Raw genomic sequence first — 24,498 nt, forward strand, 5'->3', positions numbered from 1 at the left:
CCTTAACCACCTTCGTATCATAATTTACACAAAACTTCTGAGTTCTGATTACCCTTTTTCTTTATTCCTTTTTATGGTTTTAATCAAATTCAAACTAATAACCTCTTGATTCGCCTGACTAAGACCTGCAAGATAACCAGAGCTTGCTTCAAACCACAATCCTCGTGGGATCGACCCAGTGCACTTGCTGGTACAGTTATATGGAGTGTGGGGATTCATTCACCAATAACCAAACAAAATATCCAATGGATAAAGGAACACCGAACCAGTTTTGCAATTACAGATAGCTACATCGAACTAGCAAATAATCTACCCACCTAAAGCTTGCCTGCCATAGTTTACTCAAATTCCAATAGGGAATTACCTTGGGTGTTGCTGTAGTCTTGCGCGCCCTCTTTGGGTTTGTTTCTTTGGAGTTGGCTTGTGAACATGTCTTATTTGCTCGACCGTTAGGTTTTTCACCCATTTCCGCCATGTCTCTGATGTAACAATGATTGTTAAAGATCAAATGAGTTAGATAGTAATCATCCAAATACCACACGGGAAAATTCTGTCGGGTTATAAAAATCACCCATCGATCGATAAAGTAGTTTACTATAGTACAAAGAAGAAATCGTCTGGGTTAGTACCTGGGAAAGGACATTGGTTTCCTTCTTTTCAAGTTCAGCAGCAGTCCATGCGGCGACCCATGGCTTCGGTTCTTGACAGCCATCTAGCAGACCATGCTTTAATCGCTCAAAGTACAACACCTGGATGCAAGAAGTTGACAACTTAAAGAGTGCAACATAAACAGTAAGTTGGATATAGTAGCAGTTTAACAATCTAACATACCAATAAGGTGAACATGCAGCCACCACAGGTTTCATGCTTTATTGTTTTGTATTTTGCTACCGCCTTTCCCAACCACTTGAATGCCTTCAATGGCCAATTGAATTTGCTGGGGTCCGGGACATCTAAAATCGGGGGTATGTGCCACGACGATATTATTTGTTGACTTGTTGGGCATAAAAATATTTTTAGGACTACCAAGATGAAGTGTGGTCTGAAATCCATCCGTTCTGCCTTGGTCTCCATGAGGCATTCGTAGATGAAGTCGCGTAGTTGTGTGGTTTTTTTTTTTGGAATCGTGCTTTGATTGCCATATGGGCAGCATTTTTCTCTTCGAGTTTGGGAAATTCATCGCCTAAATTATTGAAACACCCAAGGATATACCATAACCGTTAGGATATATAAAAAAAACCAAACAAACATGTACAACAACGGCTAATTAATAAACAAGGGTAACTCACCAGCAGAGGGTATGCCTAAAGTCCTCCCGATCAACTCGGGATTAATGCGGATGTTGCCAACATCCACTTTCAGTGTGCTTGTATCCACGTTGCATGCCTTTGCTAGTTGAACCATTATACTCTGCCTCACTGGCCAGTATGGGATCCGCTTCATGAATTCGAACCCGATAGCGTCGATTTCAGCCAGCTTCACATTGCCATTATTTTTTTCCAAGTGGATGATCAAACCATTCATATAGCATGGTGAACAACATGTCTATACCAGTTTCTGTCAACGAATGAAATATCCATTAGAAGCAAATACAATCAAGATGGATTAACGGTGAAAACAGTTAAGGTTTTGGAGATGTTTACTTTTTCCGGATTAAAATATCTTACCAACTATCCTAACAATGAATGATTCATTTTATGGCAAATTTTAAACGTCTAAACCCTAATTTCTTAGTGATTTAGCCTCCTTTAACTTTCATCAACCGCCACTCTCGTGGTCACTTAATTCCGATTAGATGGTGAAGTTCAGAAAACTAGTTTAGCGCCATGAAAACCGTAATTACCAAGACTAACAGAATTATATGTCACATATCCAAATTAGTTCATGCAATTAGCAATTTAAGATGAATTTATTTTCAAGCTATAGTTCAAGTGAGATAAATCTCTCGAGAATCACAAGAACTCATGTAGAAAAAGGTCATACTCTTGTACCACCCAGTTCATAAGATTAAGAACGAAAACAATCCTTAGAATTGAATCAGATATAAATTAAAATAGAAGAATAATAGTTCTAATCCATAGAAATAAACAAAGCTCCTAACCTTAACCAGCAGGTTTAGTTGCTCATGACTTATAGAGAAAACAAGGCTCTGAAAAACGTGCCAAAGGAAGAAGATATGATGCCCTAGAAAGGGTGCATCTCCTTAAATACTAACCTAATTTTATTCTGAAAATAAAATAAAATAATAAATCCTAAGGGGGGCAGGCTCGCATCCCCTGCTGGCGCTAAACGCTAGGTTGGGTGTTTGGCACCCTGGGGAGGAAAGTTCTGGCGCTGATTCTATCTTTACTTTCTTGGATGCTAAACACTAGGCTCGGCGTTTAACGTCCGATTTGGCAGTGATTCCAGAAAAAAAAAGTACAAACTATCATATATCGTTGGAAAGCTCTGAAAGTTGGCTTTCCAGCACCATTAAAATCGCATCAATGGGACCTCTGTAGCTCAATTTATGCTCGTTGGAGTGCTAGGAGGTTAGGGTTGACAGCATCTACTTTCTTCCTTTGTTTTCGTACAAAACTCTGCCAAATTCACTCGAATTTCACTTGAAATCATAAAAACACCAAAACAACTCAAAGTAGCATCCAAAGATAATTTTTGCACTAAAATATAATAAAATTTAATAAAATATAATAAAAAATAACTAGAAAATGAGGGAAAAAGATTATAAAATTCTCACGCATCAACAGCCAAAGTCAATACTAGCACTATTAAATAATGTTTTAACCAACAATGCACTCAACTCAAATCAGTTAGGGGAATGACATTATTTCAAATAATACACATAACAACTCAATCGAACATCCACAGTCATAACCTAAGTTACCAATTCATGAAATGCCAGGCTGAGTTTTATATTTTCTTTTTTTCTAAATTAACAAAACAGAACCCAAATTTAGAAACATCAGATATAGGTTGTCTCTAGATCAACTATAATTAATTTCAATCAATAATGATTACAAGACAAGAAATTACTTTTACAAGTTAATGTCATACATTTTCACATAACCGGAAGTAACCATGTGGTGAAGTGCTCAATAAACCAACGGTTACTCACAAATCCATAAAGTAATACAAGAAAAAGATTAATTACTCAACCGAAACAAACATTAATATATTGCATGAAACCCAACCATCTGTATGCGTGGTAAAATAATTATCCATTTTATAAGAAATTAAAATTGAACATCCACAGTTATAAGCTAAGTTACCAATTAATGAAAAGTCTGGCGGAGTAGCATATTCTTTTTTTTTAAATTAAAAAAACCCATCCAAATTTAGAAAATATCTAGATATAGGTTTTCTCTAGATTAACTATAATTAGTTTCAAATAATATTTTAGGCTAAAAAAATGTAACCACTTAAAAGACAAGAAATTGTCTTTACATGTTCATTTCACACAATTTTAAAAAATTGGACGTAATTAAGGGGTGAAATGCGTAGTAAACCAATCGTAACCCACAAATTCATAAACTAATACAAGCAAAAGATCTATCACTCAATTGAAACAAGCATTAATTTATTGAATGAAACCCAACCATCCGTATACGTGGTAATATAACCATCCATCTTATTTTAAATAAGCATTCACTAGGTCAACAAATTTAAAAAACGTCTCATTCGAACATTCGTATCGCCTAACTAAATGCCTGGCCAAATGAAACCAAAATTAAAAAATATATAAAGAAAACCGGTAAAAAACCAGGAAATCAGCAACAACCACATTTTGTTTTCTTTCACATTAGTCCAAAAATTCAAACTTACACCTTTGTACCAAAGCAGCACACCCAGTTGAATCAACCAAATCCATTGCATGAGCAGCTATTCATCAAATAACTAACTAGCCAACAACTAACCTTTTGAAGCAGCGATCAGGTGGTGAAAACGACGGCATTAGGGGGCATTTACCCGAAACCAGCGGCGGCACAAAGAAGCTCAGGCAGACAACCTCGTGTCTGGTGTGGCAGAGAGTGACGCCAATTGCGGATGCTTGGTGGTGCAGCAATGGCGCCTAGGAGCTCCTCTGTGGCGACGACATCTGACTGGGGAGAGAGCGAAGGATGGCATCATAAAGACCATCGTGGGTTGCTGATTGTGGTTTCGGTTACGTCAGAAGGATGAATGACAAGGAGGGACGACTCTGATTCCTACCGTAAAAGAGGGAGGAGCACGCATGACCACCGTGGCAGGTGAAAGTTGCAGCGCTGCCAGTAAGAGATTTTTAAAGTGTGGCTGGTCAGTCAAAATGTGGGGAAGAAAGATGGTTAAAATTTGGAAAGTGAAAATTACGGTTTTGGTGGGATAGGGTAATGTTTCTTAGAATAAATTGAGTAAGTATTATAAGATTAGGGTTTTGGTTAAATTTTGCAAGGACGGAAAATTTTTCGACATCAATTTGTAGTGAGATGGTGTTTGAAAGAGAGATAGAGACTGAAAGATAGAAATTGAAGGACAGAAACCAAAATAAATTTTAATATTGTGTTTGGTATAAAATGAAAGATAAAAACTAAAATAAAAATAAAATTCTAATTTAAATTATATAAAAAATAAAATTAAAATTAATTAATTAAAAAGATATTTTAGATATAAAATATTATTAAAATTTTAATTTTTTTTAAAAATTTTAGTTTCTTATATTTTTAATTTATAAAAATACTAAAATTTTGGAGATAAAAATTAAAATTTAATATTAACTTTTAAGCCAATAAATAATTTCAATTTCTTAATTTTCCTCTGCGTCTCAATACCTCACCATCACCACAAACGCTAGGGTTTAGCTTCCGGGTCTCACGAAGGAATGTTATATATCCTCATCTCATTTCTTGTTAGAGTCAGACCCTCGTCTCTCATCTCCTCACATCTTCTCAGAACCAGAATCGCATGCAGCCGCACGGCCTCGTTAATCCTCATCCTCTTCTCTTCTTCTCGCAAGTTGCTGCAGGCAGCACCAGGAGCCTCCGTTTGCCGGTGACGTGACACAGTAACAACACATTGAGACATCGGGTAACTTTAGTCCTCGTAACAGAGGATCAAGGCAACTCGTTGAGGGTTTCGTAATCCATCCATCTCTCTTTCAATACTCTCCCAACTTGCCCATGCATTTTTCGGAAATAAGTCCACCCATGGAGGTAGCAACGCGATTCTCATCCCAAAATCACTTCCATCCAGACAGCTTCTTTACAAAACCCAACGTCAAACTTCCGGGTTAGTATAATTCTCCTCTAGAAACGCAATTAGAAAGGTTAAAGTGAAGCGCAATTCTGTATGGTATCTTCTTATACAGCTTGATTTTTCTATGTGCACAGTAAGACAAGCTCACCGCATCCAATGTTTTCGTATACGCTGCAATGGACCTCGGTTTCACCTCAATACAACACATTTTCCTTCGCTGAACCGCTCGCGGTGCTTGAAATCGTACCGAAAACTTTCCGTTAATGTCTCCAACGGGGTTCGAGGCGAACACCGTTATGTCGACGAGCTTTTGAATAAGGAAATTATTCCAATGCATAGCGGCAACGACGGGGAAGCAATTGTTGCTGCTCCTGGTGGTGACGATTGTAGAACCCCACCTTTCAGACGAAAAACATTCAAAAACAAGTTTTTGAACTTCGTGCGGTTCAGTTCTGTGATCAACGATGCTGCGGAATCGTTCTTCAAGAGCGAGATAAGGAGGAGATTGTTCGTGACTGCCGTGCTGATTGTGGTTAGTCGTATTGGTTATTTCATTCCTCTTCCTGGATTTGACAGAAGGTTGATACCGCAAGACTTCCTTAGCTTTGCCTCTGGAAGTGTTGGTAAGATGCATTCTTCAATGTTATAATAAGAAACAAACACGATTGGTTTCGTTCTGTTTACTTTCTGGCTATTTGCAAAATCGAGGCTAGTTAAGGTGCTTATTTGCATTTTGATGATATTCCATCTTAAAAGTATTGAAAACAACCTAGCTTAATTGGATGAATGGATTGTAAAGAAAACAGTATCTGGGTGAAATCAACAGCATGTCCATTTCCGATTAAAAAGGAACATTTCCAAACTACTTTTTTACGGTTTATTGTTAGGCGGATTTCATGATTAGATTATTTCTTTTTCGCTTAGTTTATGGCGTGTGAATGGTTATTCATGTAGCTTATGACAGATGAACTTGGCGACTTCTCCTACGAGCTCAAGTTATCTCTTTTCCAGCTTGGAATTAGTCCCCAGATATTTGCGTCTATTATTATGCAGGTATAGTGCTCCTTTCGTGTCTTTTTAGTGTTTGGAATTTTGCTATTTTGCACCATCACGGTAGTATTCTGCATGAAACTCGTGATGTTCATCTTTTCACACAAAGTAGACCTTTGAAGAAGTTTCTCTCGATAGTTTCTAATTGAAGAAATATTTGATTTATAGATTAGTATCTTATAAAAGATAGTTATTTCTGTTATTACTATTACTACTTCTTGGAAGTACTTGATTGTAAATAGAATTGAAGTTGATCAGATGCTGCATTTTTCTTTTATATGCTATAGCAAGTACACTTTTTTCACCTCATTTCTGAGTTTTGGCCTCGTATGAATCATATTTATATACAAGATAATGCTGTCCAGGTACTGTGTCATGTTATTCCTTCTCTAGTAAAGCTCCGCAAAGAAGGTTTGGATGGACACGAGAAGATTAAGAGTTATATGTGTGTGCCTATTTATCCATCTTGAGCAGTGAGATAATTTCTTGCTACACAATTTTTTCTTATTCTCTTAATATTCTTCATGATCTATTAACTTTCAAATACGAAATGTTATACACATTTCAGATGGTGGATGTCATTTGGCTTTGCAATTTTGGAAGCTTTTATAATATCTTGCCACTCGCTTCCATATTCAATCTATGCCGCCAGCCAATGGTAATATGTATAGAAGAATAATTTTCCAAGCTATATTTCAATTTCAATCATTGTACAAAGAATTCAATCATCAGTGTTTTCCTTTCAAGTTGATATCATAAGTAAGGCTAATTAGATTATTTTCCAAGTATTTTGAATTTTGATTCCTCTCTGTATCTCTAAACATTTTTAATCATTAGTGCACATATGTGGTGCTTGCCATGGGCCATATTGCATTATTAGATTGGTTTCAAAATTCAGTTTTATTCATTATTGAATGCTTTACAATATCTCAGTCTCTTTACTGGTTTGCCATTTTACACAATCATAACGATGGTGTAACTACATTTTTTCTAAACTCAAATTATGCCGGACGGATTAGATATATTTCTTTCTTAAACATGTTTATCATTGCAGCGTCAAACATGTATTGGTGACAACCTGTTTGTTGGTTTGCGGTGCAATGACTATTACATGGATCTGTGACACTATATCAGAATCTGGATTTGGTATTCTTTCTTACCTTGAAGCTGTTACTTTAGATTCCTTGGTTGGAGTTGTCTAAGCTAGAATTCAAAGGATGACCAGAGTCTGGAGCAAATGACGGGAAAATTTATTAATTGCATCAACTATGTGCTTGTAGAAACTAACATGAGTTATTTGCTATTCAATCGAGTTTTCTTATTAGTTGAGTCATTTAGATCTCAATCCCTACATGACAGCAAACAACTTGTTAATCATGCACTTTTGTAGTTTTTCTCCTGTTTGCAATTTTTGTGGTAGGTTTTATCCCCCCCTTCTTTCCCCTTCTTTCTTTTCTCTTATAAATATTTGTGTATATAATAGTTAATGATTACTCACCCCAGAGGGCTACATATAATTTGTACAGGATGCTGGTTGTGACCTCCAATCATAAGCCATTGTAACTTTTTTGTGTAATTGAAAGATACTTGTATGCTATAATTGCCATTCTTTTGGTTGAATTCAGTGCTAGTTAGATGTTACACGGTATCCAATCACCCCAGGTGAAATGCTAGTAGTTTGTTTTACTAAATTGGATTGAAAAGAGAAAATTGTTACAAACTGATGGCAGCCTACCTTTTTCAGTCAACTTTTGCCATCCCCTCAAATTGTAGTTTAAAAATCAGTTTTTATCAAAGCCTTTAAATTTAAGAGATTGAAGGGGTGGATGGTATTTCCTGTGGAAAAGATGGTAGAATATTGCTTGTCATTTGGTTGTGAGTGGAAGAAGCCCGTGCTGCAGAAACCCCAAAAAGGAGAGAAAGATCTTAAGGAGTCTAATAGTTAGATTTTGCAATCATTAAAAAGGTTAATGTTCCAATGGTTTGACTATACATGATTCCTAGTATATGATCGAGGCATTGTTTGATCCATGTAGTCATCCCTACTTAGTGGGACAATACTATTTTGTTGTTGGTAATTTGTTAAGTATCTAAGGAAAGTGGAAAACCACACCTTAAAAGCTAGTTGTTAAGGGGGAAGAACCACTCTCCTTATATACAACATCAAGCATCCCATACTACTTGATGTGGGACTTTGAGCACCCATAATACAAGCATCCCATACTACTTGATGTGGGACTTTGAGCACCCATAATACCCAAGTCCCTAACATAATTCTGTCACAAACTTTATTATTTACAATACCTTATTTATCCCTTTTCATAGTCATCTTGCTAGTTTGTTACACATAAAATTGTAGAAATTCTTGAATTGCTGATTAGTTGTGTTGTTCAGCATATAAGTTCATAAATAGTAATCAATTCAGCAATGTTAATTTAGCCATTCTGTTTCAGATCACCATTTTGTTTCTTTACCAAACTAATGAAAGGATGTGCAGATTTTGGTTATTCCTTTAGTTATGTTCAATAGATCTCTACTTTATCATTCAATTGATTCTTGCTGTGACTGAGACTGCTTTCTTCAGGTCAAGGTTCATCTCTCATCATATGTGTGGGAATACTCACGGGTTACGTGGAGACACTACACAAAATGATCACTCAGCTTTCCGGTACATGACAAGATGCAAATCAAAGCTTTGATATTTTGTTCCTTTGTGTTTTTCTAGTTGTCAAGCTTAAATTTTGTTGTGGAGCTCCGGTAAATTGGGGATAAAACCTTGACTGAAAGCTAACGATCCCCTTATCACTGGGATTAGGGGAAGTTCCATTTGAGCTACAGCTCATTGGATTCAAAGTTATATATATCAGGTGCCTAGAAGAATGTATCATCATGGCTATCTCTAAAGAATAAACAAAAAAGAAAAGAAAAATGACCAAAAGGATGATAAATAGATAATTTTGGATGAATGTTTTACCACTAACTGATAATGAGGACCAAAAGAGTTTAAGATATCAGTTGTAACTTGTAATGTGGAATTTGTTTAAACTGGAATTCAGTTTAGCCTGTAGTACCTTGTGTTGATGTTTTACGGATGTGATATAATTTTTATATCTAGTTAATTAAATATCATGGAATAAACACTATCTTTTTGAGTAATATCTCTTGATATTGCAGTGAATGGTCTGGGTGGTGTGACTTGGTGCCAATATCTGCTTGCAGTGTTGGGTATTTTCACCATAGTTACTATGTGGGCAGTTGTGGTAACTGAAAGTTGCAGGAAAGTAAAGCTTCAGTACTATGGTTTCAAACTTGCTTCTGCTGCAAGGTAATGGTTGAAACTTTGCTGCACCTGAAAAGTCTAGATAATCATGATTTTGGAGTTCTGATATTCATCACTTAAAATTTTTCTCAATTTTTATATGGTTGATTATTAATGGGGAAAGTTGTTCCATTCCTCTAGTTGAGAAAATGACTATTTTATTGTCTTCTGTTGTACCTTCATTGGCATAGGTATTGACAGTATATTGGAGTATTGGACTAATTTATTTTGTAGAATTAATTTCATATATACTTATGTCATTCTGAAGGATTAACTGATACTTGAGTGTACTGATGTATAATTGACTTTTCATTTCTTACTATGTTGAACAGGGAGCAATCACCAATTACTGAAGTCGAACCGTATATTCCTTTCAATATTAATCCATCTGGAATGCAACCTGTTCTTACTACCTCTTACCTCTTAGCATTTCCAAGTATTCTAGCCAGGTCTGTGCACGCTCTTTTTTAGCTTGACAACATTGCAGGTTAAATCTTGCTTTTGCTATCTTCTTTCTCCCCCCCCCCCCCTCTTCTTCTTTTTTTATGTGTGTGTGGCGCATGCTATGTTGCATATTGATTTACTATTTTCTAGTGATTTGCATTCTCTAATATAGCTTTTATTTATAGTCTGCTTCAATCACGTTTCTGGGAGCACGTAAAGGAGATATTGAACCCTGAAAATTCTGTTGGTGCTGAGCCATGGGTTTACTATTCAATATATGCTCTTTTTGTCTTCCTATTCAATATATTTGATATTGTAAGTTTCTTTTTGCTGATATGAGTTTCCGTTTGCATTTTCAGTAGTTTCTTGTTGATATAAACTTAAGTTTTATGAAAATAATAAAATACAGTGAAAAGTTTATAGATATGCCGTGTATAAAGCAGATTCCAGTCCGAAATTATAACATTAGAGAAAAGTCAGCTCTTCAATTTCCTTGGATTACTAAAATGAGTTTTTTCAAATTATCTGTTGAAGGTCTCAAACTATGGAATGTCTTGTGCCACTAGTCTACTACTTATTCCAGTTATGACATTTTCAATGCAATTTAGTAATGTGTATTAGCAGTCTAGTGGTAAGACTTTGGTTATTCATGTTGTTGTTGTTGTCTTAATTTGTTGATCTCTTAGTTTGAGGTGTCATTTAACTGTGTCATAATATGTTATGATTATTAGAATGGATTCCATCTGTCTTATAACATTTTATTGTTCTTTGTCACAGGCTAACCTGCCAAAGGAAATTGCTGATTACTTAAATAAGATGGGTGCAAGAATACCAAACATAAAGCCTGGAAAGGCTACTATAGAATACCTAATAAAGATTCAGGCATCCACACGATTTTGGGGTCTGTCATTGATTAGAAAGACTTGACATTTTTCGTTAGTTTAATCCACTCTTAATATTGTTAGATTTTGGTCTCCTATCTTGTGGAACTTTTGCAGGGGGACTGCTGTTAAGTGTATTGGCCACTACATCTACTATTCTTGATCACCATTTACGGCGCATCAATGCTGGATTTGCTATTGGTTTTACCTCAGTTCTAATTATTGTAAGTACAAGAAGGGTGCATTTACTTGTACTTTTATTGTACCTGGAATGCAAACTCATCAGTATACAACCAAGAAACAAATTTGTGCCTGCTTAATCTGGCTTGAATTGTTATTTCTTTTTGGGTAATTTAAATTTAGGTGCACTATTTCTTTACTGTTACGTGGTGAGTCATCTCCCATGCATGTCACTAGGATCCTTTGAACTCTTCCTCTACTACAAATAACAGCGTTTATTCGCCATTACACTTCTAATCTAATATTGAAAGTTTCAACAATTTGAAACACGTGCTTTGTTGATGTGACCGGTATGTTCTATTCTACAGTTTGATTAACTAGTCCCTTTTGCTGCTTCAGGTTGGTTCCCTTATCGAACTTAGAAGATCATATCAAGCATATAATGTGATGCCAAGCTTAAGCAATGCTTTGAAACGTTATGGCGTATAGCATCTCTAAAGGCCATGCTGTCATACTTCTGCACCATTCTATTTAATACCTCGAGGATAATCCTTCGCTCTCTGTTGGTAAGTCGTATGAATTTCCAGGAAGCTTGTATTTCTGAGTTATACAAGTATAGCTTGTGGATCATACCGTGAGGTCAAGTAGCATACAAGGTGCTAAATGCTGCGACTAAAAGTTGATAAGTGGCAGTAGCTGATTCAAACGCCTTTTTTTTTCTCTCTTTTTAATTTATTTAATATACTGTGTGAAAAAGTTTGTTTGCTGCGAAACCGTTGCTAATATAGTTGCTGCTGCTGCAGCTGAACTTTGTACAGGGAAGTATACTAGTAGCAATATATTTTAGAATACTAATTGGGAGGCATGTCTTACTACATTTGAAGGTAATTTACTCTTACAACTGGATGAAATGCCATGTGAGGCCTTTTCGCTTGACTAAGTAGCATTTCGCATCTCTGTATGCTTAAACTAAACATGAAAGAGATACCTTTCCAAAAAAGGAAAATACCTTCTAATACTTCCGTCTTTTGCATTATTGTACCTATAATGCACATTATACATGTCTATTGGCACTCCTTAATTACTGTGGCATAAAGTTTAGTGGAATAGACCGAAACCTAAAGAATGGGAGTTGGGTTATTAATTCATTTTGTTGCCTATCCTAAATCAAAAAGAACAAAAAACGAGGATTTTGGTGGAGTAAGATATGATGCACGGATACTAATATAGATACGGGACATGAAACGACGGAGCACGTGCGGACACGAATTTTAAAATCGTATAAGATACGAGGACACAAATGTATAAAATATAAAGTATTTTTTAGATAAATTGTAATATTTTGATATTTTATTAATAGTAACGTATAAATTAATATTTAATATCTTTTAATTATATAAATCATTTAAAATATTTTTTATTTTAATAAATAATAATATATATTACTAAATTTATTTTAATAATACATATTAAGAATTTTTTTAGGTGTCTCCAAGCGAGTTTTGAGAAAAATTTTATCTTTTTATTAAGAACAAGGTTGGACATAGTAGACATGCAACGTGGATGAGTGTCGATAAGTATAATGTTCAAAATGTGTTCGACACGTGGGCACGATAACTTAGCGAATTGTTTATGTTTTATAGAGTAAGATTGATGTAATTTCATTAGGTGGTGTTTGCTTAAAGAGAGTGGGACTGCTTATAGAGAGTGGGATTGGAACGTAGTATTATATTTGGTGGTGAGAGATTGGAACTAAAATTTTATTTTATTAAATACATAGGATTAAAATTTTTGAGGACGGATACTAAAATTTTAATATATCTTCTCAAAAATATTTTTATTTAACTTTTTAAATTTACCTGTTAATGTTCATATTTATCTTAAACTAAATATAATATTGAGATGTAATTCAATTTGTTATATTTTACATCAAAACATAATAGACTTAATTTAGTCTATTTTTTAGTTTTTGTTTTACCGTCTCGGTCTCTCATTTTCAGTCTTCCGTCTTAACACAGCTTTATATCTTAGGATCCCAACTTTTATTCACTTTTTTGTTGATTTTCATGCTTTTATATCTTAGGATCCCAACTTTTATTCACTTTTTTGTTAATTTTCATGCTTCTATTTAGATGACAACAATTTTGAATTCTCCTTTAAGCTCTAAATCCTTGTTCGAGATTCCTTAATTTGAGCCTTATACTACCTCCGGATCTCAAATCTTAACATTTCTTCCACCATGAGCCTTGGTTCTTGTTGTCAACTAATATTTGACTCTTCTTTACTCTTCAATTCACAAATATCTCGAAGTTGACTATCCGTTTCTAATAAAGTATATTGATGTGGGCTGAGAAAGTACCTAGTAGAAAGAGTTACCCATTCAAATAGTGTGTTGGATGGTGACTTAGTAAGAAAGTATTAAAGGATTTGTGAATGTGATTTTTACTTCCTTTAGTTTTTCTTTGATAACCTCCACTTCTTGGTTACCAACTTCATTTGTATCATCTTCATTGCTGAAAGTGTGTTTTGAAAGTTGTGCATGTTCCTTCTCAACATCAATTTTACATCCAACGGAAGGTTCAAAAAGATCATCGAGGTCATTGGTTGTTGCAGAAGTATCCTCAATGATAGAATTCATCTCTTGCTCAACTCTTCCTAACTTTGAGGACAATGTCGAGGATGAAAATTATTTGAATATGGGATTGAGGTTCATAATTATAGCAAGGACCATTATAGTCATATGGTTAGTGTGTACCATAGCATGGATTGGATAGAAACCGATCCAATCCAAATTATAAAAAATTATATGTATTTTACCTATCAAATTGTTTTGAATCTATGATACACTGACACGGACATGGGATATGATATGACACAGGACATGTCGACATACGGATTTTAAAATTTTATAAGGCATGGGAACACGTATATATATAAAATATGAAGTATTTTTCAGATAAATTTTAATAATATTTTATTAATATTAAAACATAAAGTAATTTTTTAATTATTTTTAATGTTTTATTTTAATCAAATAATAATATTTCTAAATTTATTTAAAAAATACATGTTAAAAATAAGGTTGGACACACTCACAAGTGATGATATTTAGGTTGTCTAAGCATGTCCAGAGAAAAATTTTTTATTTTTATTTTAATTGAATTTTTTTAACTTTGACACATAAGAAGACACCTATGATCCACGGACACTGACATGGATATAGGACACGACACGAGATGGGACACATGGACACACGAATTTAAAATTCTTATAAGACATAGGAAAATGACATGTATATAAAATATAAAGTATTTTTTAGATAAACTATAATGATATTATAGTATTTATTGATATTAAAATATAAATTAATTTTCTAATTAGTTTTAATATTTTTAATTATATAAATTAGTAAAAATATCTTTTGTTTTAATAATTCATAATATAATTATTTTTAAAAGCTCATTTCAAAAATACATGTTAAGAATAAGAATTAACACGCTGACACGTAATAGTATTTAAGTGTATCTAAATATGTTTGACATTTTTTTATTTTTTATTAAAATGGGCTAGACACAGAAAAAACACTTATTAGGCGAATATCGAAGAGTGTCATGTTTGAAATGTGTCTGACATGCAGACATGGTAAAAGAGAAGTTTATGTAATTCATAGAAAGGCACTTCTATACGCGTTTTTCAAGTGGATAGTGTTTTACTGTTTTTGCATTTCATGTCTTCTTTCATGAAATATTCTTATTGTTTTAGCCCCTCCTTCAATAAAAACTATAATTATTAAAATCGAACCGAATTGGTCGGTTTGACCGAAAAATCAATGAATTGGACTGATACTTAAACCAATACGAACCGAGCAAATTCGGAGTGAACCGACGAAAATCGGTCAAATTCAGTAAAGACCGATCTGATTGAACCGTTTAAAATCAGATCGAATTGGCCGGTTGATAAACCACAATTTTATGGTTTATTTTGTATTAAATTTGGTGGATTTTGTCAACTTTTTTTCCATTTATTCACTAAAATTGCATGGTTTCATGAATTCTCCTAATTGTGCTTAATGGTTAAAAAGATGCTTTTTAGGCCTTTAATTAGTCAAATTTAATTCACTTTTGATTCCACTTGATGCCTTGATATGTTTGTTAGTGATTTCAGGATTAAAAGGGCAAGGGAATGGATCGAGAAAGTGAAGAGAAAAGCATGCAAAATGGAGAATTCTTGGAAAATAAGGATTTGGAAGATTCAAGACGATGTGTACGCGTGAGGAGGAAATCTGCCAGTCGACGCGTGCGCGTAAACCACGCGCACGCGTGATATTGGTCACGTGATCTCAATAAAGTGAATATGCTGGGGGCGATTTCTGAGCTCAAGGGGCCCAAATCCAACTCATTTCTGATGCTTTTGAACCCAAGGATTAGAGGGGGATGAACCAAGTAGTGATAGTTTAGTTTTCACCATGCTTTAGGATAAGTTTCTAGAGAGAGAAGCTCTCTCTTCTCTCTAAAATTAGGTTAGATTTAGGTTAGAATTCTCTTAGATATAGGGTTTAATTCTTGCTTTGATTTAGTTTTCCTTTTTAATTTCTTGTTATTACATCTTTGCTCTTTTAGTTTTACTTGTCATTCCCTTTATTTTGTTGCTTTTATGATTATGAACTCTTGTTGATTCTACTTTCATTTAATGCAATTTCATGTTTTATGTTCTTTTATTGTTTATTTGAATTCTTATTTTTATTTTCTTGCATTGGGTAGTTGTAGATTTTATATTCTTGCAATGTTACTATACTTTTCTTTTATGCCTTCCATGTATTTGATACAATGCTTGGTTGGTTTTTAGAGTAGATTTTGGTACTCTTGGCTAGTGATTGAGGACTTAGGTCCCTTGAGATTATTGATGTCCAGTTCCATTGGTGATTTAGGGTTGTTAATTGGTTCTAGGACCAATTATGTCCACTTGACTTTCCTTCAATTGTTAGAGGATAACTAAGTGGAATTAATCCTTTGTAATCACCATGTTGTGGTCAATGGTCCAAGATAGGAATCCTAGACTCTTGATCCTTGCCATGAGTAGCCTTTTAGCATTTATATTTCTTTAGATATTGAACACTTCATTGCAATTCCTAGGGAGAACGACTCGGGATTAATACTGCCAGTTATTTTGATTTGTATTGTGACAACCTTTTTAAACTTTGATTGGGGATTGATTGTTGGTTTGGACTATGCTTGTAACGAAATTCTTTTGAAAAATTCTAGATTGACATTTATCCCTCATCAGTTTTTAGCGCTGTTGTCGGGAAATTGCAATGGTGTTATATTATTGGCTATTGTGAATATGTTCATATTGTGAATATCTTGCTTTTTGGTTATTCCTTGGTTTGCTAGTAATTAGGAGTTTGCTTTTTTGACATTCTTGTTTTTATTTCCTCTTTTCCATATGAATTTTCATCCTTGTGGTTTTGGATATGGTTATGACTATGTTGTAGGTAATGAAAACTTTAATGATGGCTCACATTATGAGAGGGAAGAATTCTTGAGAAGAGAGCCACATCCATATGAGCAATCATCATGGCAACATCCTCAACCAAGCTACTATGATTGCAATCCCTCCTATGATGCATATCATTCCAATGGATATGATGGTTCCTATCATGATTATGCCATTCAATAACCATCATTCCATGCACCATACTCTGAACATGGTCCTCAAACACTATCATTCCAATCACCATACTCTCAATCCACATCCTATTTCCACCAATTACCTCCACACAACCCAAATCCATATCCTCCCTATGCACACACTTATGACCATTATGAACAAGCACCCATTGAACCACCACCACTCCAACATATTTACCCTCACAACCCTTCTTCTCCCTCCAACGAAGCTCCCACAGACGATACCCTTGGTATTATTCTTCAAGAGAAAAGAGAGCTTCAAACCACACTTGACTCTACCCTCCAAGAGCTTATGTCCCTCCTACCTCTACTATCCAACCAAATCCAAAATCCCTCTCAACCTCAAAGCTCTAGTACACTTCCTTTACAACCACATGATGAACTCTCCTCCCCACCACAATCTTCCATGGAAGAATACTCATATCCATCAATCCATGAGCAATATGATCCCAATTATGCTAGAGAAGTGGAACAAGAGAAAAGGGATCGTCTCAAAGAATTAATGGATCGGATTCAAGCAACCATACTTCAAAAGAAGCAAGAGGAGGGTCAAAAGGTGGAGGAAGTAGAGACCCTTGAAGATAAAGGAATAGTTGAAGATCTAGGAGAGGTTGAACAAGAGGCAAGTTCCAACATTGAAGACAACTCTACACCAAATGACATTGGTGACCTTGTTGAAGCTTCTTCCATTGGATGTGAAATTGATGTTGAAGTGGACTTCGCACAACCTCCAAAATTTGATGTGAATGATGACGAAGAAGATTTAGAGGAGGTTAACGGAGAAAAGCTACAAAGTGTTGAAGTGGACTTCACAAAACCTCTAAAATTTGATTTGATTGATGATGAGAAAGAATTGGAAGAAGTTGACAAACAAGTGGACGTTGAAAAAAGTTGTCAAAAGGTAGAAGTTATCAAGGAGGAGTCAAAAGGAGTGGAGTTCACATTGTCAAGGATATTGGATATCTTCCTTGCTAAGTCACTATCCAAATTACAAATTGAATGGATAATAATCTCATCCTTTAATTTTCTTGGCCCATATCAATATGCTTTGTTAGAAACGGATGGTCAACTTAAGACTATTTGTGGGTTAGAAAGTATAAAAGAGTTGGATATTGGTTGGCATCTAGAATCAAGGTGCATAGTGGATGGAAGCTCAAACTTTGAGGTTCAAAGGTGGAGTGGAACTCAAATCAAAGGATTTAGGATGAAGATTAGAAGTTCTAAGGAGAATTCGAGAAGCTTACCTCCCGAGTGGAATCACAAGAATTAATTAGAAGATGGGTGTGAAAACAAAGTATGGGATCCCGGATTATTGCATGAGGATCAACTTTGGGACTCATAGCTTGTTCGGAACTCCATCAAGGCTTAGTACAATCAATTAGTAATCTTGGAGCAATTTGGAGATCCAAGTATTGTTGGAAGTTCAAGGACCAATACAAGCATAAGCCGCCATGACAAAGAGCTCCCCATAAGTCTAACTAAAGGACAATAAATAAAAGTATTAGGTGGGAGACACACCACCATGGTAACCTCTTTCTATTCTTTTGTAGATATAATCAATGAATGAATTGAGTTGCCATTGTTAGAATGATTCACCATAAGCAAAAAGAGAAGTAATAGAAAAAAAACATGCAGCAGCCGGTTGATCCACCAGCTGGTGGTGGCAATCCGGAAAGTCATCGTACCCCCTTGCTCATCTTTGAATGCACCGAGGATGGTGCAAACTTTTAAGTGTGGAGAGGTCGTCCGACCGATCGGCGATTTTTGGGTGACAAATTTCTAATTCCAACACTTTTGCATTTCATTTTTCTGTTATTCTTAGGTCGTTTAGAATTCTTAGTTGCATTTTCTAAGTTGCATATATACATAATAAACTTAGTCAAAATAATGAAATTTTCCAAGAAAACTCTTCTTATATAGGGCATTGACATCCCAATTAATTTGAATTAAAATTTTTGTTGAACTTGCTTGAAGAATTAATTTTGGAACATGGTTTTTGAGCTAAGAACACATAAGCTTATGAGTTTTGAGCCTAATTGTGTGGTTACATCATATAACCACTATTTTTCTTCTTGTGTGTATTATTCTCTTTCTATAATTGTAATCTTTAATTTATTTGATTCTTTATGTCCATTATTTTGTGTATGAATGCATTTATATGATTGAGGCTTCATTTCATTAGCTCACTTATCCAAATGGCCTTACATTTATCCACCTTTGTTAGCCTATTTTGAGCCTATTTCACTCCTTTGTTCTTAATTTTTGCAAATCACTAACCCTGAAGTGAAAAATAATAAATGTCCTTTAATTTGGATCTTTTATTAGTTTAGGCTAGTGAGTGTGTGTATCATCTAAGTGTAGAGAGATTTGGGAACATTGGTTGAGATAAAAGTAATTTTTGTATTTTGTTGAAGATCTTGGGAATTGGGTATATACTCATGCATTAAATGTTTAAACCATATGCATTGGTACCTTTGTATATAATTCATCAAAAAAAGAGAAAAACAAAAGAAAAATAAAAGGAAAAAATGTAGAAAAAGAAAAAGAAAAAAATAAAAAGAAAAGAAAAGAAAAAGAAAGCAATAAAAAGGGGACAAAATACCCCAAAGTAAAGTTCAATAATAATCAATGCATGTCTTGTGATAAAAAAGATAATGCATGAGTATGTGAAAAAGTGAAGAATGGGTAGTTAGGTTTGCTTTGAATTGTATAGCTTGTTGCATATGTTAGGTGAGAGCTTAAGTTAATCAAAAATTCAAATTTCAAGCTCACTTAGCCATCTATATATCCTTACCTTGAACCTAGTCCCATTACAACCTACAAAAAAGTCCTCATGATATTTGTATGCATACATTGAATAATTGTTGATTGTTAGATGAATAACAAATCTTAGAAAGTATGATTAGAGGAGAATTGAGTGAATCAACCCTATACACTTGAGCGACTAAAGCGGATACACATCCAGTGAGAGTTTGATTGCTCAATTACATGCTTTCACCTATTATTATCTCTTATCTTGCAAGTTTGAAATTCTTTTCAATAACTAAATTCAATTGTGAATTTGATTTGATTGTAATTGCTTTAGCTCTTATGTTTATATATGTATTCTTGGAAATTGATTTATTTTGACCAAGTAGTTGCATGTATTTAGACAGATTGCATGTAGATAGATTGCATTTAGATAGTTTGCATCGAATAAATGTTCATACCTCCTTTCTTGTCTTTCTTGGTTTAGCTTAAGAATATGCTATTGTTTAAGTGTGGAGAGGTTGATAAATGGTGGACGAAATTGTGATCATCAACTATGGCTCCAATAATTTGGTAGCTCTCACACGTGAATTACACTTAGTCACAACTCCGCACAACTAACCAGCAAGTGCACTAGGTCATCCAAGTAATAACTTACGTGAGGAAGGGTCGATCCCACGGAGATTGTTAGTATGAAGCAAGCTATGGTCATCTTGTAAATCCCAGTCAGGTAGATTTAACTAATTTAAGAGATTATTGGTTTAAATAAAAATAATAAAATAAACAGAAAATAAAGATAAAGTTACTCATGTAATCCAATGGTGGGAATTTCAAATAGGTGCATGGAGGTGCTGTGTTCCTTCTGAATCTCTACTTTCTTATTACATTCATCCAATCCTTCTTACTCCTTTCCATGGCGAGCTGTATGTAGGGCATCACCGTTGTCAATGGCTACATCCAATCCTCTCAGTGAAAAAGGTCCAAATGCTCTCTCACAGCACGGCTAATCATCTGTCGGTTCTCAATCAGGTTGGAGTAGAATCCAGTGATTCTTTTGCGTCTGTCACTAACGCCCAGGCTTCTGGAGTTTGAAGCTCGTCACAGTCATTCAATGTCGGAATCCTACTCGGAATACCACAGACAAGGTTAGACTTTCTGAATTCCCATGAATGCCTCCATCAATTCTAGCTTATACCACGAAGATTCTGATTAAGGAATCCAAGGATATACGCCCGGCCTAAGGTAGAACGGAAGTGGTCGTCAGTCACGCGCGTTCATAGGTGAGAATGATGATGAGTGTCACGGATCATCACATTCATCAAGTTAAAGTGCAACGAATATCTTAGAATAGGAATAAGTCGAATTGAATAGAAAATAATAGTATTTTGTATTGAATTCGGTGAATTTTGTCAAATTTTCTCCCATTTATTCACTAAAATAGCATGGTTCTTGAATTTCTCCTAATTGTGCTTAATGGTTAAAAACATGCTTTTTAAGCCTTTAATTAGTCAAATTTAATTCACTTTTGATTCCACTTGATGCCTTGATATGTTTGTTAGTGATTTTATGATTAAAAGGGCAAGGAATGGATCGAGAAAGTGAAGAGAAAAGCATGCAAGATGGAGAATTCATGGAAAATAAGGATTTGGAAGATTCAAGGCGACGCGTACGTGTGACCAACGCGTACGCGTGAGGAGGAATTCTGCCAAGCGACGCGCGCATGTAAACCATGCGCACCCGTGATTTTGGTCATGTGACCTCATCAAAGTGAATACGCTGGGGGCAATTTCTGAGCTTGAGGAGGCCCAAATCTAGCTCATTTCTGAAGCTTTTGAACCCAAGGATTGGAGGCGGATGAACCAAGTAGTGATAGTTTAGTTTTCACCATGCTTTATGATAGGTTTCTAGAGAGAGAAGCTCTCTCTTCTCTCTAGAATTAGGTTAGATTTAGGTTTGAATTCTCTTAGATCTAGGGTTTAATTCTTGCTTTGATTTAGTTTTCCCTTTTAATTTCTTGTTATTACACCTTTACTCTTCTAGTTTTACTTGTCGTTCCCTTTATTTTGTTGCTTTTATGATTATGAACTCTTGTTGATTCTACTTTCATTTAATGCAATTTCATGTTTTATGTTCTTTTATTGTTTAATTGAAGTCTTATTGTTATTTTCTTGCATTGGGTAGTTGTAGATTTTATATTCTTACAACTATGCTTTTCTTTTATGCCTTCCAAGTGTTTGATACAATGCTTGGTTAGTTTTTAGAGTAGATTTTGGTACTCTTGGCTAGTGATTGAGGACTTAGGTCCCTTGAGATTATTGATGTCCAGTTCCATTGGTAATTTAGGGTTGTTAATTGGTTCTAGGACCAATTATGTTCACTTGACTTTTCTTCAATTGTTAAAGGATAACTAAGTGGAATTAATCCTTTGTAATCACCATGTTGTGGTCAATGGTCCAAGATAGGAAACCTTGACTCTTGATCCTTGCCATGAGTAGCCTTTTAGTATTTATATTTCTTTAATTGTTGGTTTTATTTTTTTGTCTATTATTCAAAACCTCAATATCCCTTCATAGCTAATAATTGAGCATTTCATTGCAATTCCTAAGGAGAATGACCCGAGATTAATACTCCCGGTTATTTTGATTTGTATTGTGGCAACCTTTTTAAACTTTGATTGGAAATTAATTATTGGTTCGGACTTTGCTTGCAATGAAATTCTTTTAAAAAAATTTAGACCAACATTTATCCCTCATCACTGATTTGAACGAAAAATTGATAAATCGAATACTTGAATCGATACGAATCAATCAAATCCGGGATGAACCGACAAAAATCGGTCAAATTTAATAAAGTCCGATCCGCTTGAACCGTTTAAAATTTATAATTTTCTCAAAATGATTGAGATGGGTGCAAGCCCCTGTTTTTAATGAAAGGGATGTCATTCACAGCCACTCATGTTTCTTGTTAATATATTTACAAATTATAATACATACACTCATTCTTATAATACATACATATAATTATAATTTATTTATATACATACATTATATATATATATATATATATATATATATATATATATATATATATATATATATATATATATATATATATATATATATATATATATACACACACACACACGAGGATCCTCACTAAGCATCCATGGCTGAATGGTTAGAGCGTCCAACTCATATAGATATTATTAAAGTTCGGTTGCGAGGTCGAAATATTAAGTATGAATCATAGTTTTAATATTTTTTAAAATCTATTTTTATATATTCCGTGCTCCAGATACTAGAAAATAATATCTGACGGGGTAAAACTATCTCTATCAAGATAACAGATCCTTTATTTTTGTTCTGTATTTGTAATAAGATCAATTAGAACAAGTCACACACTCATATTCCGGAAATAAAAAAAGAACGAAATTCCACGGTCAAACTACCAAATTCAAAATGAACTGGCCTAGAAATAAAAAATCAAAATGGGTAAATTTACGAAAACAAAAACTATGGCAATCAAATTTTGATTGTTGTCTTGAGAAAAAAGATAATCTATAACGAAGAATCAATCTTTTTTTTATTGAGCCGTGGTTGTTCATTTTGATGACTTTATCATATGAATTCTATTTTATTATACAAATCCCTACTCTACTACCTTCCCTGAGTTCATTCTCTGGAAAATTCTTATTTTATGTTATGATTTCATTGGCAATCATAAGAAGGCAATTTCCCTTTAAAATACCCATTTGTGCTACTATTTTACGATTAAGAAGCAATTGCTCTTTGTACATATTATACAATAAATTACTATATATATATATATATATATATATATTTCATCAAATAGTTTACTTCTATTTAATTTATTTTAATTTTAATTAGAAATTCACTCATTCTTAAATTAATTATATTTATATTTAACAATAATTATAAACTCTATTTTTTCTTTTCATAATTATATAATATCTTTTTTTAATAAATACTTAAAATATATAATAGTATAATAGATATAAATTAATTAATAAATTATTAAAATTTGAAAATAATAGTTATTTTAATATAAAAACAAAATAAAATATTTATGATAGAATAAAATCAACAAAATACTTATTGTTCATGTTCTATATTATTTTAGAATAGCTAGATATTCTTAAAATATTAGTGAAAATATGTATTTTAAATTTTTGACTATTTTTTATTTACATAGGACTGGTTCAATCAGTGGCCCACTGATTAAACCAATAACCTAATAATCCGACTAGTTTAATCACCGGTTTGGTTCGGACAACTATGATAAAAACACTTTTTGATTTAGCATTTTAGCTATTTAAAATAATAATTTAAAAATAGTAACATTTGAATAAATAATTTACAATAAATAATTAGTACCAAATGCCAATGTGACAACACTAAAAAAGTACTATATAGGATTGTCAATATATATCCTATCCGCGAATACTCAACCTGGACCAACCTATTCGGGTAGGGTTGTCTACCCGACCCGTTATGGGTAGGGTAGAGTGCGGTGCGAGTTTGTCTATGGGTAGGATAGGATACGGGTTTAGGGTAGACCCTACCCTATCTTACCCTCATTCCTAATATATTATATAACATACATGTAATAGTTATGTATATAGTGAAAAAAGTGAATTTTAAAGTCATAATCTTCGTCCTATAAAAATTTGAGATAACCACTAAATTAGTTGATAGTCATATTATTTGTAATTTTATGTTAGATTTTTTTAAGATTTTATTGTTTTTAAATTTAATTTGAATTTAATTTTTTTATTTTGTATTTTATTAATATGTATGAAATTTGAAATGATTGAATTTTATATTTATTTAAAAATTTTTATTTTTTGAATAAAAATAAATAAGATAGAATTTAAAACTTTAAAGTGTGATTTAATTAAAATTTTAAAATTTAAAAATATTTTCCACTCGTAGTTAGAATT

The 24,498-nt window shown here is 33.9% G+C and overlaps 1 protein-coding gene across 3 annotated transcripts; it reads left to right on the forward strand.

Annotated features, from left to right (window-relative positions):
* Window positions 1-4,775: 4,775 nt before the first annotated feature.
* Window positions 4,776-12,121, forward strand: LOC112796730 (preprotein translocase subunit SCY2, chloroplastic). 3 transcript variants are annotated; one of them, XR_003199346.3, is made up of 14 exons: window positions 4,776-5,262; window positions 5,364-5,852; window positions 6,194-6,282; window positions 6,645-6,724; window positions 6,848-6,937; window positions 7,334-7,425; window positions 8,864-8,947; window positions 9,454-9,604; window positions 9,931-10,047; window positions 10,228-10,357; window positions 10,820-10,943; window positions 11,041-11,147; window positions 11,503-11,669; window positions 11,907-12,121. XR_003199346.3 is itself a non-coding variant. In XM_025839312.3 (13 exons), exons 1-13 carry the CDS (start codon window positions 5,154-5,156, stop codon window positions 11,590-11,592), a joined length of 1,752 nt encoding a protein of 583 aa, XP_025695097.1. In that variant the 5' UTR covers window positions 4,776-5,153; the 3' UTR covers window positions 11,593-11,968. The 3 variants fall into 3 exon arrangements, 1 of the variants encoding a protein (XP_025695097.1); XR_011881080.1 differs by having other exon boundaries at window positions 11,922-12,121; XM_025839312.3 differs by having other exon boundaries at window positions 11,503-11,968.
* Window positions 12,122-24,498: the final 12,377 nt, after the last annotated feature.

This window comes from Arachis hypogaea, chromosome 4 (genome assembly GCF_003086295.3).
Source record: "Arachis hypogaea cultivar Tifrunner chromosome 4, arahy.Tifrunner.gnm2.J5K5, whole genome shotgun sequence".
Taxonomy (NCBI): Eukaryota; Viridiplantae; Streptophyta; class Magnoliopsida; order Fabales; family Fabaceae; genus Arachis; species Arachis hypogaea.